Source organism: Rhinolophus sinicus, linkage group LG11 (assembly GCF_036562045.2).
Source record: "Rhinolophus sinicus isolate RSC01 linkage group LG11, ASM3656204v1, whole genome shotgun sequence".
In the NCBI taxonomy this organism is placed as follows: Eukaryota; Metazoa; Chordata; class Mammalia; order Chiroptera; family Rhinolophidae; genus Rhinolophus; species Rhinolophus sinicus.
In genome coordinates this window covers 31,564,375-31,588,548 of record NC_133760.1, presented here as the reverse complement: position 1 = coordinate 31,588,548, position 24,174 = coordinate 31,564,375, and the positions used below count along the sequence as shown (strand labels likewise).

The following is a 24,174-nucleotide window of genomic DNA, read 5'->3' as shown; positions in this document are numbered from 1 at the left end:
GGTTGCCTTGGGGCTGTGTGACTCCTCCCCTGTGTCTCCTATAAGGACACTGGGCCCTCCCTAAATCCAAGGTGATCTCATCTCAAGATCTTTAACTTAATTACATATGCAAAGACCCTACTTCTAAATACGGTCACATTCACAGGTTCCAGGGGGGTTAGCACTTAGGCATATTTTCTTGGGGGGGGTGTGTGTACAATTCAACCCACTACACTATTTGAATGTAGATGGGATTTTCTTATTAAACTGAAATACGAACATCATCTTATGACCTGATTTGAAGAGCAGGCTTTTCCTTTTTTGAATTTAAATGTTATTTATGCACAAAATAACATATGCACATAGTTTAGAAAGTCAAATAGCATGATAAGACTTAGCATGCAACAGCAGTTTCTAGCTTCACCCCATTTTATTCTTGATTCTTGTTGTGTGGGATCAGTGATCCTTACCTCCATTAGGTCTCTTCTGGCACTGACTTCTGCATTTCTAAATGAGATCCTTATACTGTTATTTCTTAGCTTGTCAGTTTTATCTGTTGTCTTTTTAACCATTGAAGATGAGGATTTAGCCCTCTTTGCCGCCAGTCTCCACAAACATGCTTCCCCCCCATCTTCTGATTACACCCATATCACAAGTTTTGATTAAATTGTGCTATTATGATTATAAACCTTATTCATAGCTGAGCCATGTCGTGTATTAGGATTTTATTTCCTTTCTTGTACGACTTTTGTTTTCACTAGAGTTAGGTATTTTCTGATTTTTTTTTTCCATTTGCTTAATTTTCTGTTTACCTGTCCCTGGTTCAGCCCCCAGACATTCTGATGGAGCTAACATAATACTTTTTTCAATGTAGTCAGATATATCACATAAAACTGTTTCTTCCATTTTCTTTCTTTCATCTAGAGATGACAACTTCCTATAAATTGTCCAATCTGGACTGGCTGCTCTCCAGGCTGTTGCACCATAATTAATGCCTTGGGACTTCTCTTCGTCACCATTCTAGGAATTTCTTTTCGCCTTTCTCATGTGACTACCCAGGATCCTCCATCTTTTTCATTTACTCCCCTGGAGCACATTTTTCAGTAGCTTCCTGTGAAAGCAGGTTTGGATGCAACTTTTTTGAGACTTTGCAAATCTGAAAGTCTCATTGTTTTCCTGTCATACTTGATCGATGGTTTTCTTGGTTATAGAATTCTAGATTGGAAATACCTTTATCTAAAAATTGAAAGCATTTCACTGTCTTTGAACATTCAGTATTGCTGTTGAGAAGTCTGGTGACAGTCTGATTCCTTTTCTTTGTAAATGTGATTTGAAGCTTGTATACTCTTTATCCTCATGTTCTGAAATTTCATGCCATTGTGCCTTAGCGTGGTTCTTTTTCCATTCATTGTTCTGGGCACACAATTGGGTTCTTTCTGTCTAGAAATGTATTTCATTTCTAGAAGGATTTCAGCTTAAGAAAAATCTTTTGTGACATTTCTTTGATGACTTCTTTTTTTCTCTTTTCTATTTCTGGACTTAGTATAAGTCAGATATTGGACATTTTAAAGGAATTCACTATTTAAAAAAAAGTATTTTCTCTCCTGTTTACCATCTTTTTTTTTTATTTTTAGTATGTGTCCTCACTTTGTCATCTTTGTTTTTGCTGTCCTTTCCAACAGCACTTTTCTTAGTCTGAGTCAAGCAAGCAAGCAACCAACCCCCCTTCTTTCCTCCTCTCCCTCCCTGCCTCTCTCTCTCCGTTCCAAATTCCATTCTGTTCTTGTTTCCGGGGTAAAATATTTTATCTCTTTGAATTGTTTTAAGGTTTTCTTTGACCTCTGTTCATTTAACTATACGTTTTACTTTTACTTGATATAAAATATATGCACCTTAAACTTTTTAAAGGTGTGCAGTTTTAAAAAGTGCAATTCAGTGGATTTTAGTATTTTCGCAAAAGTTGTGCAACCTTCACCACTGTCTAATTCTGGAACATTTTCATCACCCCAAAAGAAAACTTGTACCCATTAACAGTCACTCTAATACCTCAATGCTCTCAGCCCTGGGCAACCACCAATCTACTTTCTGTTTCTATGGCTTTGCCTATTGTAGACATCTCATATACATGAAATCATGTAATAATTGGACCTTTCTTTTTGATCTGGCTTCTTTCACTTAAGCATAATGTTTTCAAGGTTCATTCATCTTGTAGCATGAAATTGTACTTCATTTCTTCTTATGGCCAAATAATATTTTATTGTATAGATATACCACATTTTATTTATCAATTGATGAACTTTTGGGTTGTTTCTATTTTTTGGCTATTATGAATAATCCTGCTATGAACATCCATGTACAAGGTTTTGTGTGGATAAATGTTTTCAATTCTTTTGGGTATATACTTAGAAATGGAATTGCTGGTTCTTATGGTGGTTTGATATTTAACTTTTTGAGGAACTGCTAAACTGTTTTCCAAAGCTACTTACCATTTTTCATTTCCTGCAAGCAATATATGAGGGCTCCAATTTCTCTAAATTTTCGCCAACACTTGTTGTTGTATATATTTTGATTTTGGCTGTTACAGTATGTGTAAATTATCTCATTGTGGTTTTACTTTACATTTCTCTACTGACTAATGATGTTGAGCATCTTTTCATGTACTTGTTGGCCATTTGTATATTTTCTTTGGAGAAATGTCTGTTCAGATTCTTTGCCCTTTTTTCAGTTGAGTTATTTGTCTTTTATTGTTGAATTGTAAGAATTATTTATGTATTCTAGATACAAGTCTTTGATCAGATACATGATTTGCAAATATTTTCTCTCATTCTTTGGGTTCTCTTTTTACTTTCTTTTAAAAATTTTTTTTATTGGGTAATAGTGTGTTTTTTCCAGCACCCATCAACTCCAAGTCAAGTCGTTGTTCTTCAGTCTAATTGTGGAGGGCGCAGCTCAGCTCCAAGTCCAGTCCCCGTTTCAGTCTACTTACAGGGGGTGCAGCCCACCATCCCATATGGGAACTGGCAACCTTGTTACGAGAAGATGCTCTAACCAACTGTGCCATCTGGCTGCCCACCAGCAGCTCAGCGGCAGCTCATTCATTGTCTTCAATCTAGTTGTGGAGGGCGCAGCTCACTGGCCCATGTGGGAATCAAACCGGCAACCTTATTGTTAAGAGCTCGTGCTCTAACCAACAGAGCTAACCGGCCACCCACTTATTACTTTCTTGGTGGTGTCCTTTGAAGCACAGATGTTTTAAATTTTGGTGAAGTCAAATTTGTCTAATTTTTATTTGTGCTTTTTATATCATAGCTAAGAAACCACTTCCTAAAGTTATAGGAAGACTTATACCTATTGTTTCTTCTAAGAGTTTTATCGTTTTTGCTGTTAGATTTGATATACATTTTGAGTTCATTTTCATATAAGGTATGAGGTAGGGGTCCAACTTCATTCATTTGCACATGGATATCTAGTTGTCCCAGCACCATTTGTTGAGAAGGTTGTTACTCTTTTCCTATTGAATGATCTTGGCCTTCTTATCTAAAATCAGTTGATCATAAATGTATGGGTTTGCAGCTGGACTCTCAATTCTATTCCATTGCTCTATGTGTCTGTCCTTATGTGAGTATCACGTGGTCTTGATTGCGATAGCTTTGTAGTAAGTTTTGAAATCGGAAATTGGGAATCCTCCAACTTTGTTCTTTTTTCAAGATTGTATCGGTTATTCTGGATCCTCAGCACTTCCTTACGAATTTTGGGATCCACTTGTCAACTGAGTTCTTTTTCTCCCTTTGTTTTGATGTCTGGCCTTTATGTCTGAGGCTTTCCTCAAATAGTTGTTTACATTTAAGTGAAGTACCAACAGGCTGATCTGTGTGCTAGGACCCAAGTGAGGGAAGGTGAGGGGTTGGGGGGCAGTGACCTCTCCCAGTTCATGATGTGGACTTTTACTATCCCCGTGGATCAGTACTCTGTCTCATCCCTACCCTCAACTGTGTTGAAAGTCCCCAAGTCTGTGTTAGTCTAGCCAAAGACTAAAATTGAACTCTCCTGCTTGGGATTAGGGAGGGGTGACTAGGGGAATTGGGTGGGGAGGGGAGTCTAGGGCTCTGTTTCCCATGTAGGCTTCTCAGTCCTCCTGTTTTCAGCTTTACTTACACGCTCACGTTCAGAAGTACCGGTGCCACCAATTATTGACCCCTTCTGGGATTCCTTGATGCCAGTCAGCTTGTTTCTTGTTGACTTCCCCCATAGCAGGTGGTTTTTCAACCCACTTGTCATTTTCCAAAATGTTGCTGCCATCTCTGTTGTTTCCTTTTCCATTCTTCTTTAGTGGGTTTATATGTTTGTATTGCCTTCTTGTCATTTTGATGGGATTTGAGAAGGGAGAAGAGATAAATGTATGTGTTTAATCTGTCTTGTTTATTGAGAATCCCTGGAAGGGAAAAGTTGGTATAAGGGAAGGTGGTACAATACTTAGTCTCCTTAGAACCACTCCTGACACAGTGCTCCTTTACTGTTTTCTCTTCCTAGAGTTATATAGTTCCCCATTTTTTCATTTGCATATTCTATGCAAATATTTGGTATAATTTTAGTTTAGCCTTAAACATTCTGATAGAGCTAAAGTCCTGCTTTCAGTGCTGTCAGATTAGTTGAGGCCTAAATTGATCCAGTAACACAGTGGTTCTCACCCCAACGTTATCTTAGTATCACCTCGATAGTAGGAACTTTTGAATGACATATCTGTCACCACGTCATTCCAGATCAGTCAAATGAGAATCTCTAAGGTTAGGGTTTAGTTGTCAGTGTTGTTGCTGTTGTTTTAAATGCTATCCAGATAATTCAAATGTGCAGAAAGAATTAAGACCTACTGCTCCAAAGCATTTCATTCTCATTACCTAACAAGATCAATTTAATTGCCTCTCTTTATGGCTGTTGTTCTCCTCCTCCTTCACTGCTCTTCAGCAACGCTGGCCCCTTTTAGTTCCTTACATTCCCAAGACATGCTACCACCTCAGGAGCTTTTGCTCTTGCACTTTTATCCGCCTGGAGTGATCTTCCGCAGATCTCCTCAGTTCCTTCCTTCATCTTCTTCAGATCTTTGCTCAAAAGTCACTTTCCCAATGAGACTCCTTGTCCACAAGTTATAAAATTTCTACTTCCAACCCTCACCCCAAATTCCTGTCTCCTTCACTGCTTTGGTTTTTCTACACTTGGCACCTGTATTGTTAGTTCACTTGTTTTCGATTTGGCATCCCCTCTCAGACCACGCCCTTTCCCTCTGTTTCAATCTTTTAGTGTATGAAGAAGCCAGTGGGTGGAGCTTCATTTATTTCTTCTCCCATGCTCTTTTCTGGGTGTAGATACAAGTTTCTGACCTACATCATTTTTCTTCTCCCTGGAGAACTTTTTAAAAACATTTCCTGCAGGGCAGGTTTTGTTTGAGAGATTTTTTTCTCCTTCACTTTTGAAGGATACCTTCACTGGATACAAAAATTCCAAGTTGGTTTTTATTTGTTTTTTTCTTTCAACACTTAGAAACATTTCACTGTACTCTCTGCTTGCTTGTATAGTTTCTGACAGGAAGGCTGTTATAATTTGTATCCTTATTCCTCTATAGGTAAGGTGTGTGTGTGTGTTTTTCCCTCTGCTTTCTTTTAAGATTTTCTCTTTATATCTGGTTTTCTCCAGATTGAATATGGTAAAATGGTTTAGGTGTAATTTTTAAAAATTTATATTATTAGTTGTTTTTGGTATTTATCTTGATGTTCTCTGAGCTTCCTGGATCTGTGGTTTGGTGTATGTCATTAATTTTGGAAAATTCCTGTCCGTTGCTTCTTCAGATATTTTTTCGCTCTGTTCTCTCTTCTTCTGATATTCCAATTATATGTGTTTTGCACCTTTTGAAATTATTCTACAGTTCTTGAATGTTCTGTTCTTGTTTGTTTGTTTTTTAACTCTTGTTTGTTTGTTTTTTAATTCTTTAGGGGTTAAGTTCAGAGGGCAATATGTTTTTTATTTTTTTAAAGAAATTTGGGGAGCTCTACCAGACTTGGTTTTGGCTTCCCCTTCCCAATAAATGCATTACTCCTTTCAATAATGAAATTCTTTGTCTATAACCTTTGGTGATATTTTAAACATTGTTCTCCTTCTTCCCCCTGCCTGCCTCAGGCTTGTGCTAACTCAGTTGTTTTGTTTTTTTTTGGAGTGATTTACATGCAAACACTTCCCTTTGCTATTATCAGGGGGAAAAATTACTTGAGTCCATGTATAGTTTTGCTGAGAGGGGTGCAGAGTAAATTCTGGGTCTCAGGTTTCATGAGCTTCCTGTAGTGGGGGTTTGGACCTCATGCCCCTTAGGAATCCTGAGTGGCCCTGAAGCAGAAGCTAATAGGTTGAAAGTACTTTGACCAGGATGGGATCTGACTTCCCTTCTATAGTAATGGTTATTTTTCTTTATACATGGATTAGAAAGGTTTTCCAATTCAAGATAGCTACCTTGTAATGTCAGAGTGGTGTCTTGCTACTTGGATCTGGAAAGACAAAGTCCCACATAATAATATAGATTATGGTTGGTAAATTATGGACTCTAATTATGAAAGAAAGCTGTTGGAGGAAGAAAACATGGTGGTCTTATCTACTCTGTTTCTCCTGCTTTTCCAGTTGGTTTTGTTCTGAGCCTTCTTTAGAATGTATCTGATTGATTTTGTTTTGGGGCCATGAAGTATATAGATCAAGAGGTTTGGTCTTTCTCCATTTAGGGGGCCACGTGGAGACTTCGAGTTTCACTCTCCTGGATTCTCTCGAGTTTGGACCAAAGGCTTAAAACAGCTAAAGCTCAGGGAGAACAAGCTGGTTTAAAAACTACCCTCAGTCGAGTTGCCTTTGGAAAGACAGCATCGCAGTAGATATAAAGATTTTTTAAAAGATTCTTTTATTTTTAAAGTCTATAAATAATGGATTTCCAGCTTTTAGTGCTTTAACCTCTGTTACTAAAAGCCTGTAGGCTTAATTTATAATCATTAATCTTTTCTTCATTATTCTAGATATGATCTTTTTTTCCCCTTAAAATTATTGTTAAATTATGAAAAAGATCAAACATGAAATGGTTCAGGGAATAAGATAACAAACAGTCATTAAAACCACCATCTGGATTTAATGAATATTAACATTTTGCCATTATTTGCTTCAGAACTTTTTTCTTTAAAAGATAAAATGTTTCAGATACACTAGAAATTCCCTTCATCTCTCCTCACTCCAATTCCCCTGCTCCCTCTTCTGCTACCCTAGAGGTAACTTCTGTTCTGAACTTGGTAGTTTCTTCCCATCCATGTTTCTATACTTTTATTCCATTTATATGTGTCCATAACGTTATATTCAATTGTTTCATGTGAAGTCAAATGTATGCCAGTGGCATCATACTGTACTTAGGCTGCCACTTGCCACTTGCTTTTTTTCATTCTTTCTTTTTAGTATTATAGTTTGAGATTTGTTCGTGTCTTTTGAATTAATGTATTTCAAGTAGTATATAGCATTCCATTTTATAACTATATCATAATTTATCCATTCCCTCATTGATGGGCATTTGGGTTGTTTACAAGTTTTTGCTGTTATAAACATTGCCGTCATGACCCTCTTTGACCATGGCTTCTTCTGCATGTGTTGGAAGATTTTCTCCTGGCAAATACCTAGGAGTGGAATCCTGGGAGGTACAATATACTCTCATGCATCTTTCACTCTACCTGTGGTTGCCAGACACCATCTGATTTGCGTGTGAGACTTCTAGTCTCTTGCTAATCTGGTGGGATAGAGAGTTGATCTTTTTATTGCTTTACCAGAACAAATTTAGTCTAAGGGAGTCAAAATATCATCCTTTTAATTTTCAGAAAATCGATGTGCAGATTCATTCATTCGATAAATATTTATCGAATGAATGAATGAATGAATGAATTAATATTATGGAATTCCTACTAAGGGCCGGGCACCATTCTAGACACTAGCACTACAGGGCTAACAAATGGGGCACACATCTCGGCTCTCATGAGCTTCCATTCTAGGGGAGGGAGAGACAACAAATACAGTAAATCAGTACAATAGGAATCATGTCAGTGGTAAATGCTAAAGGAGGAAAAAGAAAATAGGGAAGGATGGGTACTGTGTGTGGAGAGGTGGGGCTGATAGGGTGGTCAGGGAAGTCCCCTTAAGAAAGCAACGTTTGAGTAAATGCTGAGGGAATAAGTCATATATGTGGACAGCTGGGGAAGGAAAATTCTAGATGGCGGGTTAACAGTCTGGTGAGGGGAACATGTCTGGCATGTTCAAAGAAATGAGGAGGAGGCCCATGTAGCTGCAGGGGAAGGAGTGAGGGGGGAGAAGTGGGAGAGGAGGTCAGAGAGGCGTGTGGTAGTTGGAGTATAGCACGTGGGACCTCCAAGGTCAGTTTAAAGACTTTGATTTTTACTCTGAGGTACACAGGAAGCCGCTGGATGGTTTGAACAGCAAAGTGATATGATCGGACTTAAATATGTATTTTTAAAAAACACTCTACTGAATTGAGAGATTAGATTGAAGGGGCCAAAGGGCAGAATAAGCAGGAAACACAATAATCCAGGTGAGAAATCTTGGTGCTTTTGATCAAGGCAGTGGTGGTAGAGATGGAGAGGAATGTTTAAACTTGGGCATATTTTAAAGGTAGAACCAATAAGATTTACTGAGGTTGAATGTGGGGTATGAGAGGGAAGGAAGTATGAGCCCCAGAGTTTTGATCTGAGCCGCTGGATGGAATGAGTTGTCATTAACTGAGCAACAGGTTTGTGGGGGAATATCAGAAGCTCAATTTTGTCAATAGACAGAGAGGATCTGAGGTTCAAGGGTGAGGTTAATACTGGACACACCCATTTGAGATTGTCAACAAATAGATGGCATGAGACAGCAGGAGATAACCAAGAGAAGAGGTGCAAGGCCTGTGCTATGGGACGTTTCCACGGTTAGACGTTGAGGAGGGGACAAAGCACCCTGAGAGGCAGGAGGAAAAGCAGGCAGGTGTGTCCAAGAAGCCAAGGCAAGAAAGCATTTCAAGGAGGAAAGGTGATCAGTTGTGTCAGATGCTGCCAATAGGTCATATACGAGTAAAACAAGGACAGAATTCACTGTTGGATTTAATAATGTGTCTCTAGAGATCTTGATCAGAATAATGTCAGCATTATTTTCCTGTTCTAGATAACATTTCAGAGGGTTCCGCTGCTACTCCACATGGAAAATTGAAGTATAATGCCTGTTATGGAGTAGTCCAGAAAGAAGTAGTCACTCAAAAAAAATATTTTGGACTGGATATATCTAATAAATAAGGCAATTTTGTTTTTGGCAAAAATCCTGAAGCATAAAAATTATTTGACTTTAGCTATGAAAAATTTCCAAATCAATGTCACTTAGCAGTAGCTACACTTAATTCTCATATTCTTAGAGTAATATGGTGAGTTCACAACCATAGTCAAGGCTGAACAACTCTTTGAAATAGGAAGTTAGGAGATCAGCTATAGATAGGATGAAAGAGGGTATTAATGCTGTTGAATAGAATGGGAATTTTATAGTGTTTTTGCAGCGGCACTTCTCAAGTGCGGCCCTCAGACCGCTGGTGGCCCCTTGAGACTTTTAGGGTTCTGCAAGATCAAAACAATTTCATAATAACTTTATTTGCCTTTTTCACTGTGATCACGTTTGCACTGGTGGCACAAAAGCAAAGGTGAGTAAACCTGTTGGTACCGTACCGTGAATCAGGGCAGTGCCACCAATCTGTGCTATTGTCATTGTATTTCTCACCACAGCACACACAATAAAAAGAAAAGAAAAAAAAGCTTCACTGAAGAATGTGCTTGATGAAGCAGTAAAAGTTAATTTTATTAAGGCTTTATGCTTGAGCACATGTCTTTTTAATATTCTGTGTGAGGAAGTGGGAAATATGCCTAGAGCACCCTGCTGCAGCCTGCAACACAGGGTTGTGTTGAGAAAAAGTACTTGTGCGATTTAACGGAGAGCTAATTTAGTTGCTTTTTTTGTGAAATACCATTTTTTACTTAAAGAACTAACAGGCCAACTAAAGTTACCAGATTTGAGTATTTGGCAGTATTTTATTGAAAATGAATGAAGTAAGCCTGTCACTTCCAGGAAAACAACTGACGGTACTTGTTGCCAATTGTAAAGTATGAGTTTGTAAATGAAAATTAGAATTTTGGAACACTTACACCTACCACCAAGAGCTGACAGCTTCCCAGTACTGACAGGCTTGATGAGCTCAGTGGTGACATTCACAAATGTGATTTTTTGATATTGTATAATGAAATGAATACAATTTGATGTTGTATGATGGCATTTGGAATAACTGCATACCTCAATGAACTAATGTTTTCCAAATGACAATCTACAGTGTTGCAAAATAATGTATGAGTAAAAGATCCATTCAAAGTGCAAGATAGATTTCTGCTTTTAGCCAAAATGGAGTGACAGGGACGCCTGATGGATCTTTTCATGTGCTTATTGACCATTTGTATATCTTCTTTGGAAAAATGTTTATTCAGATATTTTGTCCATTTAAAAAAATGAGTGGTTTTTTTTCCCCCCTTTCTTCCGCCTCCCCTGCAAATCTGGTTCAAGCCGTTGTTTCTCCGTCTAGTTGTGTAGGACACAGCTCCCTGGCCCGTGCTGGTATTATGAGCCTTGCGCTTGCCCTGACTGAGGCAGTGAATCGAATTGGTGACCTCCGTGATAGGAGCTCGTTGCTCCAACCACCTGAGCCACTGGGCCGGCCCTTTTTTGTTGTTGTTGTTGAACTGTGACTTTCTTTTTTGGAGATGTTGTATTAGGCCCTCCTTCCTCCAGATTTTGATATAACAATGCTATGTTCTTCTTAGACTCTCCAAGACCTATCCAGGTTCCCTTATCATTGTAAGGCAGGCACACACCACTTGGCCAAAAGTAGCATGGCCACAATTGCTTCCATGTTTATATTTTCTTGCTTCTGTCTCTTTAAACTCAAATAGCAAAGTTGGGTCCAGTTCCTAAATCTCTTCTCAGATATTCTGTAAACATACTGCTGTGTTTGTCTTGCAGTTTCCTGGTGATGACATGGCATCTGCCAGCTCCAGCCGGGCAGGAGTGGCCCTGCCTTTTGAGAAGTCTCAGCTTACTTTGAAGGGTGAGTGGCACTGTGTGAAGTGTTTGTCACTTGAGGTCCAGTCTAGTCTATGGGGAAGAGGTGGAATGATACCACACCTTGGTCTGGACAGCTAAACTTTATGAAGTATTTTAAGAGTGTAAGTGTAACATTCATTCTCATAGGGTTGTCATATTGTAGCTGGAATTCTTGAAGAAGAAATAAAAAGGGATTTTTTTTTGGCAAAAATTGTCTAAAACAGTGCTTCTTTCATTCCCCAGTGCTCTTCTCTGTATACTCTTTCCCTAGGTGATCTTATCCACCTCATGGCTTTAAATGCCACCAATATAAGATCACTGCCCAATTTGTATCTCTAGCCTGACCTTCCCTCTGAACTCCAGAAGCCCACTTGTCACCTCCACTTGAATATTTAATAAACATCTAAAATGTTATATGTCTGGAAGTGAACTCCTGATCCCCACCCCCCCCTTCTTGTGTTTAACTAATCAGCAAATCTGGTTGTGTTTATCTTCAAAATGTATCCAATATTCAGCCACTTCTCGCCATCCTCACCATTTCACAAGCTGCCATCATGTCTACCCTGGGTTAAGGCGGTAGCCTCCTAACCTATCTTCCAGATTCTGTCCCTCTCCCTCCTTTATTCTGTTGGTCACACAGCCACCAGTGATCTCACTAAAATGTAAGCCAGCTCTTTGAAAGTCCTCTGCTCAAACCCTCTCCATCTCACTCAGAGTAAAAGCTGAAGATCCCACTTGATATGACCCCATTTCTTATCTTCTGTTGCTCTTCTACACTCACTCACATCTAGTCGCACGGTCTCCTGGCAATTCATTGACTATACTCGGCACATTCTCACCTCTGGCCCTTTGCACTTGCTGGTCCCTCTGAGTGAGGTGCTTTTGGCCCAGATATCTTACCTGCTTTGCTTCCTTACTTTCTTTGGTCTTTACTCAAAAGTCACCCTCTTCAACCAGGCCTTCCTGATCTCCCCATCTAAAACGTCCCCCCACCCCTGATGTCTATCCCCTTCCCTACTTTATATTTTCTTCTCAGCCCTTGTCACTATTTAACATACTACACAGTTTTATCTAATTCGTTTAATAACTATCTCCTTCGATAGAATATAGGCACCACAATTACAAGAATTTTTGTGTGTGTTGGTTACATTTGATATCCCAATGACTAGAACAGTGCTTGACACATCGTAGGCCCTCAGTAAATATTGCTGGAATGAAAGAATGTTGCTTCAGAAGCTTTAGCTCTGCTAAAGGGTCCCAGGACTGAGAGATGCCCGGGGACAGGGCAACAGTACTCAGTATCTGAGTTCAGGCTTCTCCACATGGTCACCCTGAGGCAAAATTACATCTCTTGGCAATGTTTATTATTATTTTTGAAACGTAAATGTTATTCATTTCTTTAATACATTTATATACTTTAAAATTCTTTCTTTCCTTTAGCCCCTCAGTGCCTCTGCTTAGAGGAAACCAGTATCATCAGTTTCTAGTATGTCCCTTCCAAGATATGTCAGAGGGGATGTATTTTTGTAATTTTGAGAGCCAGATGCCTTCCTTGGAAGGAATGCTCTTTTTGCAGTGTATCAGAGAGCCTGTTTCCCCACATCTTTACCAACACAATGTATTGCCAGACTTTTATCTTTTTTTTTAAATTGAGGTTTATTGGGGTGACAATTGTTAGCAAAGTGCAAAGTTACATAGATTTCAGGTGTACAGTTCTGTAATACATTATCTATATATCACATTGTGTGTTCACCAGCCAGAGTCAGTTCTCTTTCCATCACCATATATTTGCAGACTTTTATCTTTGCCAGTCTGATTGATAAAAAGTTGTTCCCTCAACATAGTTTTATCTTGTGTTTCTTTGATTATAGCGATGTTAGTTGCATCTTATCATATGTTTCAGGGAAATTTATATGTCCTTTTCTGTAGATTGCCTGTCTATATTCTTTGCCTCTTATTGAGATATTGGTTTTTTTTATAGTCTTGATACTTTTAAATTATTTTTCTTGGCCTCTCATTGCTGCTCCAGCCCTTTTGAGGAAGGAGACAGATTAGAGTGAACTGATAGGGTTTTGAATGTGGGATGACAGCCTCCACTACTTTACCTATAATTAGCTAGCCTAGGTTAAAACAGAAGACTGCCCATGGAACCTGGTGACATCCTGAGGTCCTTATTTTGGGTCCATATTATTCAGGAACACACAGATTTCCCTGTTGCCTTCCTTCAACGTGAAGTTTCTTACTAGTGTAGAAAGAGCTAACTTGATAATATAAGTGCATCTCATTATATATGCATTTAATCTATCGAGATTTGACAACCCCATCCAGGAAAATGGTGGGGGAGAAAGAGAAAGAGAGAAATAACAATTTAAATAGTGTGGGTGGTTCTTCCTCCCCTGTGTTTCATTGATGGAGCCTGCGGTGTAATTTGGGAGATGTTACTGTGCTTTTCCCTTTGCCTCTGTTCCTTTGTGCATCTTCACAGTGCAATCCTAGCATTTTAAGATACACCTTTTAAATACAGGAAGGCCCTTAAACGTAAGCCAACTATTTTAGCTGATATTTAACTCAAGCAATACTGAAAAACACAGTACAACAGAGCAAAAAACTGGCTGTTTGAAACCTGTTGAAAGATATTATGCCAGGCTTGATTCTGGTGCCTTCCTAAGAGCTTTTCAATGGTATAATTTTGGCCATATGTGACTTTTTTGCCTTATTTGTTGACTTTAAAAGCTAAATCCTATGTGAAGATGTGACTCCATGTGTAAGAGACTGGCATTTATATTTCATCAAACAGTAAATAAACTTTCTAGATAAACTTGCTTGTATCTTAAAGCCTTTATTTTGGCATGTCTTTTAGAAAAAGAAACGTTCAATATATCACCCTGCTGATTAATTATAAATTACAAGCGGGGAAACTGGATCTTTAGAGTGGAGAGATCTGGCTGACCCTACATTAACCAAAGGATCAAACTTAGCATCTACAATAGGACAACCATGCTGGTGTGTGTAATAAGTATCACGAGTACGAGTACAACGTAATCTATATAGTAGTCTTCATAAAAATATTCGGTGTGAATCTAATCATAAGGAAATAATCAGAAAAATGCAGAATTTGGCCCATTGTAGAAGACAGCTGGTAGAAGTCTTTCAAAATCAATTTTAATGGAAAAAAAGAATAAACAAAACAACAACAACAACAAAAAATAACTAAAAGGAAAAAAGAAAACAAAAATCATTGTCATGGAAAAAGAAGGGCTAGTATTCTAGATTTTAAAAGGTTAAGGAGACAAAAACCAAGTGTAATTTGTTCATCTTGATTGGGCCCTGAGTTGGGCAAAAAACAGCTATAAAAATATGTTTGGAACAAGTGGGGAAATTTGGATATGGAATGAATATCAAATGATAGAGGAATTCTTTTAGGTGAAATAATGGTGGTGTGGTTAGGTGAGAGAATGTCCTTATTCTTAGGAGTTGTATTCTGAAAGTATTTAGGGCTGATCTGTCATGATGTTTACAATTTTCTTTCAAATAATTTACAAGAAAAAGATAGTTTACAAGAAAAAAATAGTTTACATACATACAAACATTGACATAAATACCACATATTTATATCCTGGGCTGTCCAATAGGGTAGCCACTCTAGCACCATAGAACTATTTACATTAAAAGTAAATTACATAAAATTTATAATTCAAATCTTCAGTCACATTAGCTATCTTTAAAGTGCTCAGTAGCCACATGTACTCGTATGTCATGGCAATGCCTCGGACAGCACTGGCACACATTTTCATTATCACAGAAGTTCTCTTGAATCGCACTGATATAAACACACATGGAGCTGAAAAAAAGCAAGTGTGGCAAAATGATGACAATCGGCGAAGAGCATACAATTTTTTATCCTATTCTTTCAACTTTTCTATGAATTGGGAACTTACTTCAAAATATGACTATTAATTGCAACATGTGATCTTAGACTGGGTCCTGGACCAGAAAAAATTTTCTTTTCTTTTTTGCTATAGTGGACAACTATAGGACAATTTGAATTTGAATGAGTTCTGTACGTTGGATAATAGTATTAAAAATATTACATTTCCCGATGTTGATAGTTATACTGTGGTTTTATTAGAAAATGTCTTTGTTCTTAGAAATGCACACTGAAGTATTTACGAGTAAAGGGCACAGCATCTACAGCTCGCTCCCAGAGTTTCAGGGAAAAAACATGTGTATGTGTATGAGAGAAAATTGGGAGAGAAAGAATCATAAGGCAAATATCGTAAAAAGTTAATATTTGGTGATTCTGGGTGAAGGGTTTATAGGAATTCTTTGTATTATTCTTGCAAATTTTCTAAAAACTTTGCTGAAATTATGTAAAAATAAAAAAAGAAAAAGGAAAAGGAAAAAAGAAAAAAACCTATGGAATAAAGTTAGAGGACAGAAAAGGAAATTCAAAGAATTGCCCAATGAGCTGTGAGACGTGCTTCCAGGCTTAGCTCTGGCTCTGACTAGTTCCAGGATTTTGGATATGTTATTTCACCATCCTGGATCTTAGTTAGATATTTATTAAATAATAAAGGGTTTGAACTTGTTCATTTCAAAGAAACTGTGTAGCTTAACATTATAGAACCCTCGTAATAACTAGTCCATATATATAGTATATAAAATCTTTTTTTTTTTTTTTTTTTTTAAGTGAAGGGCCTGCATGCAAATCTACCATCACCCCACCAGGTGGCCTCAGTTAACCTTGGTTTATGTGTAAAGTATTAAATTTTTCTACTCTGAGCCACATTTCCCAGCACCACAACCTTTTTTTCCCTAGTACCATCCCCTGTTGCTCCTGAATCTTAGCCACAACTTTTGTTGTTGTTCTTTGACTTTCTCTTTACTGTTCTTTTGGGCCGGGAGAAGATTGGTATTGCTAGCAACAGTCCAGAGGTGGGTTTGCCCTTTGCCAAATTGTGGACCCTTATAGGACTGTCACCTCTCAGAAGGGCCTGGGAGGGAGAGGTTTGCTAACTCTGGACAGAGGGGATCGCAGGCTAGGACCATCTTGCCATCATGGGTAAGGCATATGGGCCAATCATATGCTCTGATTTGGGGCGTAGAATAGAAGACGTCTGGATGTGTTTCATCCATGGCTAATCTAAGCTCTAAGAGGGGCTGGTCTAGCCCCGGGTGGCTCCTTGCTTAGCTTGTGCTGTCTGAGTCCCTGGCTTGCCGGTGCCAGGTGAATATCAGAAATGCTGCCTGCCACATAAAGGATGTGACACAGAAGAGGAAATGCCGATGAGTAACAAGCCCGTGGACAAAATAGTCCATCTCCCTAGTAATTGAAGAAACGCATTAGGGCAAATAAACAAAGTCTGGTAATGGCAGACAGCATGGTGTGGAGACAGGCTGCCTTGGTGCACACCCTGGCTTGAAGCAGCCTGGCTGTGTAGCCTGGGGCACTGAGCTGGCTTTCCCAAACCTGTTTCCTCCTGGGCGAAACTGGAGTGGTGATATACTCCCTGCCACATGGGTTTGTTGTCAGGATTCAGTTAGATAACGTGTGCTTAAGACTCATATAGTGTTTTGTAATTAGTGCTTATTAAATCTTAGCTATTTATACGTTTCATTTTTGTTTTTGTTTTAACCAATGTGATTTGCAAAGAGTGAAAATTGTAGTACTCAGTGCCAAGCAGTGTTTGGTGTGAACTGGATATATTTCTACAGTGCTTATGGGTGTCTACATGGGTTTACCTTTTTGAAAAGGAATTAAACAGTTTTAAGAACTTTAAAAAATGTTCATATTCTTTGGAAGAATACTCAGAAGTGTATGCAAATATATACATTCATGGTGATTTTCCCACAGTAAGAAATTGGAAGCAATCTATTCATCGGTGAAAGAATAGTTAACTAAATTATGGCATATCCTTATAATGGGTTTATATTGCAGCCTTTTAAAATAGATTTTAGGGGAGAAGAATTTTTAAAGCATTGGGGACATAAAAGATGAAAGTCTAGAAAGTCTGAATTTACCAACATTTTATTTTTAGATTAGGAGTGATTTTTGTTTCTTATGCTTTATATATATATATATATATTATATCCTCACATTTACAAAAATAAGTTTTCTTAGAATCAGGAAAAAACAAAATTTGTTTTTTAAGAAACAGCAAAAATGAGTGAGACCATCTGCCACAGGGGGGCAGCTGGGAGCCCCTCTGACTCAACCTTGACTTTTTCTTTCTTTCCCTTCCAGTGGTGTCAGCAAAGCCCAAGGTACATAATCGCCAACCTCGAATTAACTCATTTGTGGAAGTGGCAGTGGATGGACTCCCCAGTGAGACCAAGAAGACTGGGAAGCGAATTGGGAGCTCCGAGCTTCTCTGGAATGAGATCATCATTTTGTAAGAGAAAGTCCCTTCTCTTTGAATGCAGTAACATGGGGGAAAGAGAGAAGGCGCTCCAAGGGGCTTGTAGGAGATGCAGGGCTCCTGAGGAGCCTCTAACTCTTCTGTCTTTGGTACCCAAGGCACCTTTCTTTAGGCATTTCCACATCATTGAGCTCACAGTGTTCATTATTAGCTACGTGGTTACAGGGTCAGCTTTGTGGGGGAAAAGGGATATGAGAGTGTCTTCCTGTTTGGGGTTTTTCCCCCTTCCCAGATGTCAACAGTATAGTTTTTTGGTTTTCTTCTAAGTGATAGGAGAGACTGTACTGCTTGGATGTGATGCATCAAGTATTTGTTTTCCAGGAATGTCACGGCCCAGAGTCATTTAGATTTGAAGGTCTGGAGCTGCCATACCTTGAGAAATGAGCTGCTAGGCACCGCCTCTGTCAACCTCTCCAATGTCCTGAAGAACAATGGGGGCAAAAGTACGTATGATGAAGGGGGGGCTCACGGCATTCATTTGTTGGGGAGGGGAGAAGGCTTTGGAGGCATGGATTTCTCTCAACATGGCAGATCAACCTGGTGATGTCGTTTCCTCCAGGACCAGGGGCTGCAGTGACTGCCTCCCATGGTTGCCGTCCGTCCGTGGAGTTTTAGGAAGGCTGGGCACTTCTCTCTGCCTCCACTAGGGAATTCAGTTCCCTTTGTCCAGGAGTGGGATGCAGTGCTGTGTCCCTTGGATCCTCCTTCAGGGGTCAGTGCTTTCCCGCTGCCCCTCTTTATTCCCAATCTAGGAAATATGTGACATGTAGAATCAAACTGTCAAATGCCTCTAGTCTACCTTGTTACTTTCCTAGCCTGAGTCCTGGAATAGAACAAAGGAGTGTGCGTGTGCGTGTGTGTGTATGTGTGTGTGTGTAAGAGAGATGGTGTTACAAGTAGTGTCCTGTGCTTAGTAGGCACTCAATAAACATTTACTGGATGTTGGAATGTCATGGAAGCTGTTATGATTATTCAGGATGCCTCCGCTGCAGGGAAATCTAAACCCTAACGTCTATTTATTGTTGTTTGTTGTCAGTGGCATAACCGTGGCTGCGGTATCTGGACCCTCCCTCATAAAGCCTCTATTCAGAGCAGTACCATATGTGGTGAGGGAATGCCGCAGAAAGAAAGGCTCCTTTTTCTCTTGCAGTCAGCTGTCTAGAAAATATTTTCTGAAAGTGGATTTAGCTTAAGAGAGATGTGGGGTTGGGAGAGTTGAGTTCCAGGGAGAGCGCTACATTGATTCGAGCCTTTTCTTTCTGAGCCTGTCCTTTCTGACGGGCCACTCAAGAAGTATTTGAGGCTGCCCTGGTCTTTTCCTTTCTGCTGGGCACACAGAGATGTGGTGAACCCACCCTGTCCTTGGGAATTGCGTAAAACCAGGCCTATGCTTCTATTTTAATCTGCAGGGTATGATGCTTTATCTTCTGAGTTGATCTTTATTTTCCCAAAGCCTTGCATGATTTGGTTCTCAAGGAAGATTACATTTATTATGTCATTTGGAAATATACTTGTGGGCATTCTCACATTAGGATCTGCAGCCAACCTGAGCATCTTTTTCTTTCCTTCTTCATTTGTCCAGTCAACCTACTTTTGCTTTTGATTATAAAAGTAATTGTAGAAAAACTGGAAAGTACAGGAAAGCACACAGACGCACTAAGAAAATAAAATTCTCCTGTAAGCACAGCACCTAGTGATAATTATTAACATTTTGGTATTACTCTTCTGAGCTTTATTCCTGTGTGTACATAGTATATATTAATATTTAAGACATCAATGAAACAAAATTGAGATCATACACGAGCATATTATTTTGCAACATGCCTTTTTCTCTTTAAAATGTGTGTTTATTTTTAATTGTTAAAAAATAACATCGAATTTACCATCTTAAGCGTTTTTAAGTGTCCAGTTCAGTGGTATTAAGTATATTCGCATTGTCATGTAACCATCACTACCATTCATCTCCACAACCTTTTTATCTTCCCAAACTTAGACTGTGTGCGTATTAAACTATAAGTCCCCTCTGCCTCAGTTCCCTCAATCCCCCCATCATTCTACTTTCTGTCTCTATGAATCTGACTACTCTAGGTACCTCCATATGATACTTAGCAGAATCATACAGTATTTGCCCTTTCGTGACTGGCTTATTTCATTCAGCATAATGTCCTCAAAGCTCAGTCACATGTCAGAATCTCCTTTGGATTTTATTTTTTTCCCCTTCCCCACTTCCATCTCCCAGTTGTTTTCAGTCTAGTTGTGGAGGACGCAGCTCACTGGCCTATGTTGGTATTATGAGCCTTGTGCTCTACCCAGCTGAGCCAGTTGGTCGCTGGTTGCCAGCTGGCTGCTCATGGCAGCTCTCGCCAGCTGCCGGCTGCTCACACTGGTCACTGGCCGCTCACGGCAGCCCAGCTGCAGGTCGAGCCATTGTTCTCAATCTAGCTGTAGAGGGCGCAGCTCACTGGCCCATGTGGGAATCGAACCAGTGACCTTGGTGTTAGGAGCACAGCTCTCCAACCACCTGAGCCACCCGGCCACCTCAGAATCTCTTTTTTACAGCTGGATAATATTCCATTGTATGAATATACCATATTTTGTTCATGTCTTCATCCATTCAAGGACAGTTGAGTTGCTTCCACCTTTTGCCTATTTACATAGTGCTGTTATGAACATTGGTGTGCAAATATCTCTTCAAGTCCCTGCTTTCAATTCTTTTGGGTAAATTCCCAGAAGTAGAACTGCTGGATCGTGTGGTAATTCTATTTTTAATTTTTTGAGGAATCACCATACTGCTTTCCATAGCTGCTGCGCCATAAAATATATCAATATAGCCTTAATTATTCTTCCAAAATTCAGATTTTGATGACTGCCTGGTAGTAGTCTATCAGATGGCTGTGTAAAAAAATAAGGTTGAACATTTGGGTAGTTTTCAGGATTTCACAGTCACAATGCTATGCCAGACTTGAATGTTTTTAAATCTTTATGCCCATTCTTGAAAATTTACTTGAGGTAAATTATTGAACATGGACTTGCTGGGTTTAAACATTTTGCAAGGATTTTGACACTATTGCCAGCTTACCCTCCAGAAAAGTTACACTAATTTACCCTTCTATCAGCAGTGGCCAAGATTGCTGGCTTCTATTGCATCTTGGCATTTATTGGATTTATTTGTAAAAAAAAAAAAAGAAAAAAAGGTATATATTTTTTGCCTATTTATTAATTAACATTATATTAGATTTGCTTCATCTCTTTCTTTTTTGGCTGTATTAAAGTAAATTACAGATATCTCAACATTCTATTCTAGGTTCTTTAGTATGCATCTCATAAAAAAGGGACATTTTCTTATATAATTAATGTACCTAGAATAGTAACATGAATTCCTTATCACCTATTACCCACTTCATATTCAGTTGTACAATTCATCTCAAAGTATTGTTTTAAAGTTGGTTTGCTTGAATCTGGATTTGGGCAAGTTCCTCTCATTGCATTTGTTTGTTATGTCTCTAAAGTCCCCCTCCTCCACTCTACTTTTTTTTATGCTGTGATTTATTGAAGGAGATTTAGTTTTTTTTAAGTGTGTTTATTGCCTTATCTTTTGCTCATTTTTATACTGAAGTGTGCGTTTTTCTCTTTCGGTTTTAAAAGAACTCTTTATGTGCTAAGGCAATTATTCTTTGTCTTGTAATTTGTAAATGTTTTTCCAGTTTTTCGTTTGCATTTTAATTCTGTAGGCTTTCTTTTTTCCAAACAGATGTTTTAAACTTTCTGTAGTCGAATCTGCCCTTTGTATTTTTAGCTTTTTCTTTTATCCTTTAAAAGGCTTTCCCTATTCTTAGATCAGGTAAATAGTCACCTCTGTTTTTTCTGGTTTGTTGTGATATCATTTTTTTTCACATTTAATTCTTTTTTTAAAATTTTTTGTTGGTTTATATAATCCCTTTATTATATACTAAATTTTTATATAAATAGGTATTTCTGATTTGATGCACATATGTGTTCCTGAAAAACCTCTCATTCAACACTAAAAATAAAAGGAATAATGAGGAAAATTGGTTTAGAGGTTAGCCACTAAAAACCAAGTCTACTTTGTAACAAAATCATTACAATTGTCATAAACTTTTTAGTATAGTTAAACCTTCACTGGCATGTCTACCTATTGTCATAGGCACTCCATCATTTACAGCTGTAAACCTCAGGGCTTTCAGAGATAGATCTTCAGGGAAATTTACTGCAATAGAGACAAATTTTATCAAAATTAAAATCTGATTCAATTATTTTTCTTTCTTTTTTTAAAAAAATAAAGTTTATTGGGGTGACAATTGTTAGTAAAGTTACATAGATTTCAGGTATACAATTCTGTATTACATCATCTATACATCCCATTGTGTGTTCACCACCCAGAGTCAGTTCTCCTTCCATCACCATATATTTGACATTTAATTCTTCATCCAAATAAATTTATTTTTTGTGCACAGTGTGAGTAGGGAATCCAATTTAATTTTTCCCAAATAGTTAACTGATTGCTTTAGTACTACTTATTGAATAACCCCCAGTCTATTTCCCCAATGATTTGAGTTGCTACTACCTTCAGCATATTAAAAACATATGTATACTTGGATCTGTTTGGGGACTTTCCATTTTATTTGTTGTTTTATGAGCCTTTTCAAATCACTCTGTCTTAGCTATGTTATGTTATAATATGTTTTAATATCTAAACGTTCAGGTTTCTCTTTTCAAGATCTTCCTCTCTCTTTTCTTTGCATATGTTACATTATCACATAAACCAATTATTTTGTCAGGTTCTCCTCTCTCCCTACTTCCTCCCCTCAAATCGCTTGAGATTTTACTAGAATCCTATCATATGTAAGGTTCCCTTATGGAGAATTTCTATACTGATTCTTCCTACTCAGGAACTCATGGAATGTCTCTAGCTTCATTCAAATCATTTTGAAGTTATCTTTAGATAGACTTTTAATTTTTTTAAATTAAATTTATTGGGGTGACATTGGTTAGTAAAATTAATATAGGTTTCAAGTGTATATTTTTATAATGTATCATCTATATATTGCATTGTTCTTAATATTGTTTTCAGTGGCATCTTTTCCTGTTATGTCTCCTAACCTAGTGTTGTTAGTATACGACTTAGTTTTTGCATTTTCTTTTATCTGTCAGTTGCTGAATTCTTAGTATAGGTTTAAATAGTTACTTTTGGATTTTCATGGTAGACATTGATGTGGTTTCTAAGATTGATGATTTTGTTCATCTTAGGAGATAATTATACTTTTTTTCTTGTTAGTTTTTTTGTGTATGGTTTCCTGTTTTAGTGGTGATGGAGTGGGTATCCTGCCCTGTCTAATATGCTTCTAGTGACTGTCCTCTGAGTGTAAGGTTAGGTTTTAGTAACTGTCTTGTTCGTTTATTAATCTTTTTTTTTTTTTTAGTAAGGAAGCATATTGAATTTTTAGCAAATATCTTTTAAACAACCATTGGGATAATTATATTGTTTTTCTTCTCTTAATTTGTCATATTAATTTACTAATAGTAACAATCTTAGAATTTCTAGAATACACGTAATTGCTCATGGTGGATTATTTCTTGAAAGTTTTGTTAGACCTGCTTGTTAATATTTTATTTGGGGGTTTTCCATCTATATTCATTAGTGACGTTTGTCTGTAGTTTTGTACTATTTTTGTCAGCTTTGGAATCGAGGCTAAGCTAATTTTATACAGTAAGTTGAAGCGCTTTCCAACTTTGGGAACAGACTGTATAACATGGGAATTATCTGTTCCATGAGTACAAGAAAGAGCTCACCCATAAAACCAACGGGGTCTGGCAGCTTTCTTTGAAATAATTCTTTGATGACTTTCTCAGTAGTTTTCCCCATAATGATTGGTTTGTTCAACTTTTCTGATTCATCTTGTGTCAATTTTGTTAATTCATATTTTCTGAGAAAATTGAGATTTTTGAATTTATTAGTATACAGATTTTAAATGATATTCTCATTTAAAAAGAGTTTCTAATTTTTAGTATTTATGTGTTTTTCCCCCAATTTTTTTGACTAGCATAAACATTTTTATTGGTTTTTAATTTATTTATTTTAATTAATTTTTTTTTACTTTATTATTTTTTTTCAGACTTTTTTTTTTTAATGGGGAAGGGGAACAGGACTTTATTGGGGAACAGTGTGTACTTCCAGGACTTTTTTTTTTTTTCCAAGTCAAGTTGTTGTCCTTTCAGTCTTAGTTGTGGAGGGTGCCATTCAGCTTCAAGTTGTTGTCCTTTCAGTCTTAGTTGTGGAGAGCGCAGGTCAGCTCCAGGTCCAGTTGCTGTTGCTAGTTGCAGGTGGCACAGCCCACCATCCCTTGTGGGAGTCGAACCAGCAACCTTGTGGTTGAGAGGACACGCTCCAACCAACTGAGCCATCCTGGAGGTCAGCGGCAGCTCAGCTCAAGGTGCCGTGTTCAATCTTAGTTGCAGGGGGCAGAGCCCACCATCCCTTGTGGGATTTGAGGAATTGAACTGGCAACCCTGTGGTTGAGAATACACTGGCCCATGTGGGAATCGAACCGGCAGCCTTCGGAGTTAGGAGCAC

General features: G+C 38.2%; 1 protein-coding gene across 5 annotated transcripts in view; it reads left to right on the top strand.

The window, feature by feature from the left end:
* The window catches only part of WWP2 (WW domain containing E3 ubiquitin protein ligase 2), a 124,530-nt gene that overhangs the window by 6,701 nt on the left and 93,655 nt on the right, over positions 1-24,174 (top strand). For all 5 annotated transcript variants that reach the window (XM_074314656.1, XM_019757040.2, XM_074314653.1 and 2 more), the window contains 3 exons: positions 11,083-11,167; positions 17,408-17,555; positions 17,904-18,025. In XM_074314656.1, coding sequence (XP_074170757.1) covers positions 11,098-11,167; positions 17,408-17,555; positions 17,904-18,025 — 340 coding nt within the window. In that variant the 5' untranslated portion in view covers positions 11,083-11,097. Of the gene's footprint in view, positions 1-11,082; positions 11,168-17,407; positions 17,556-17,903; positions 18,026-24,174 lie in introns of those variants that run through there.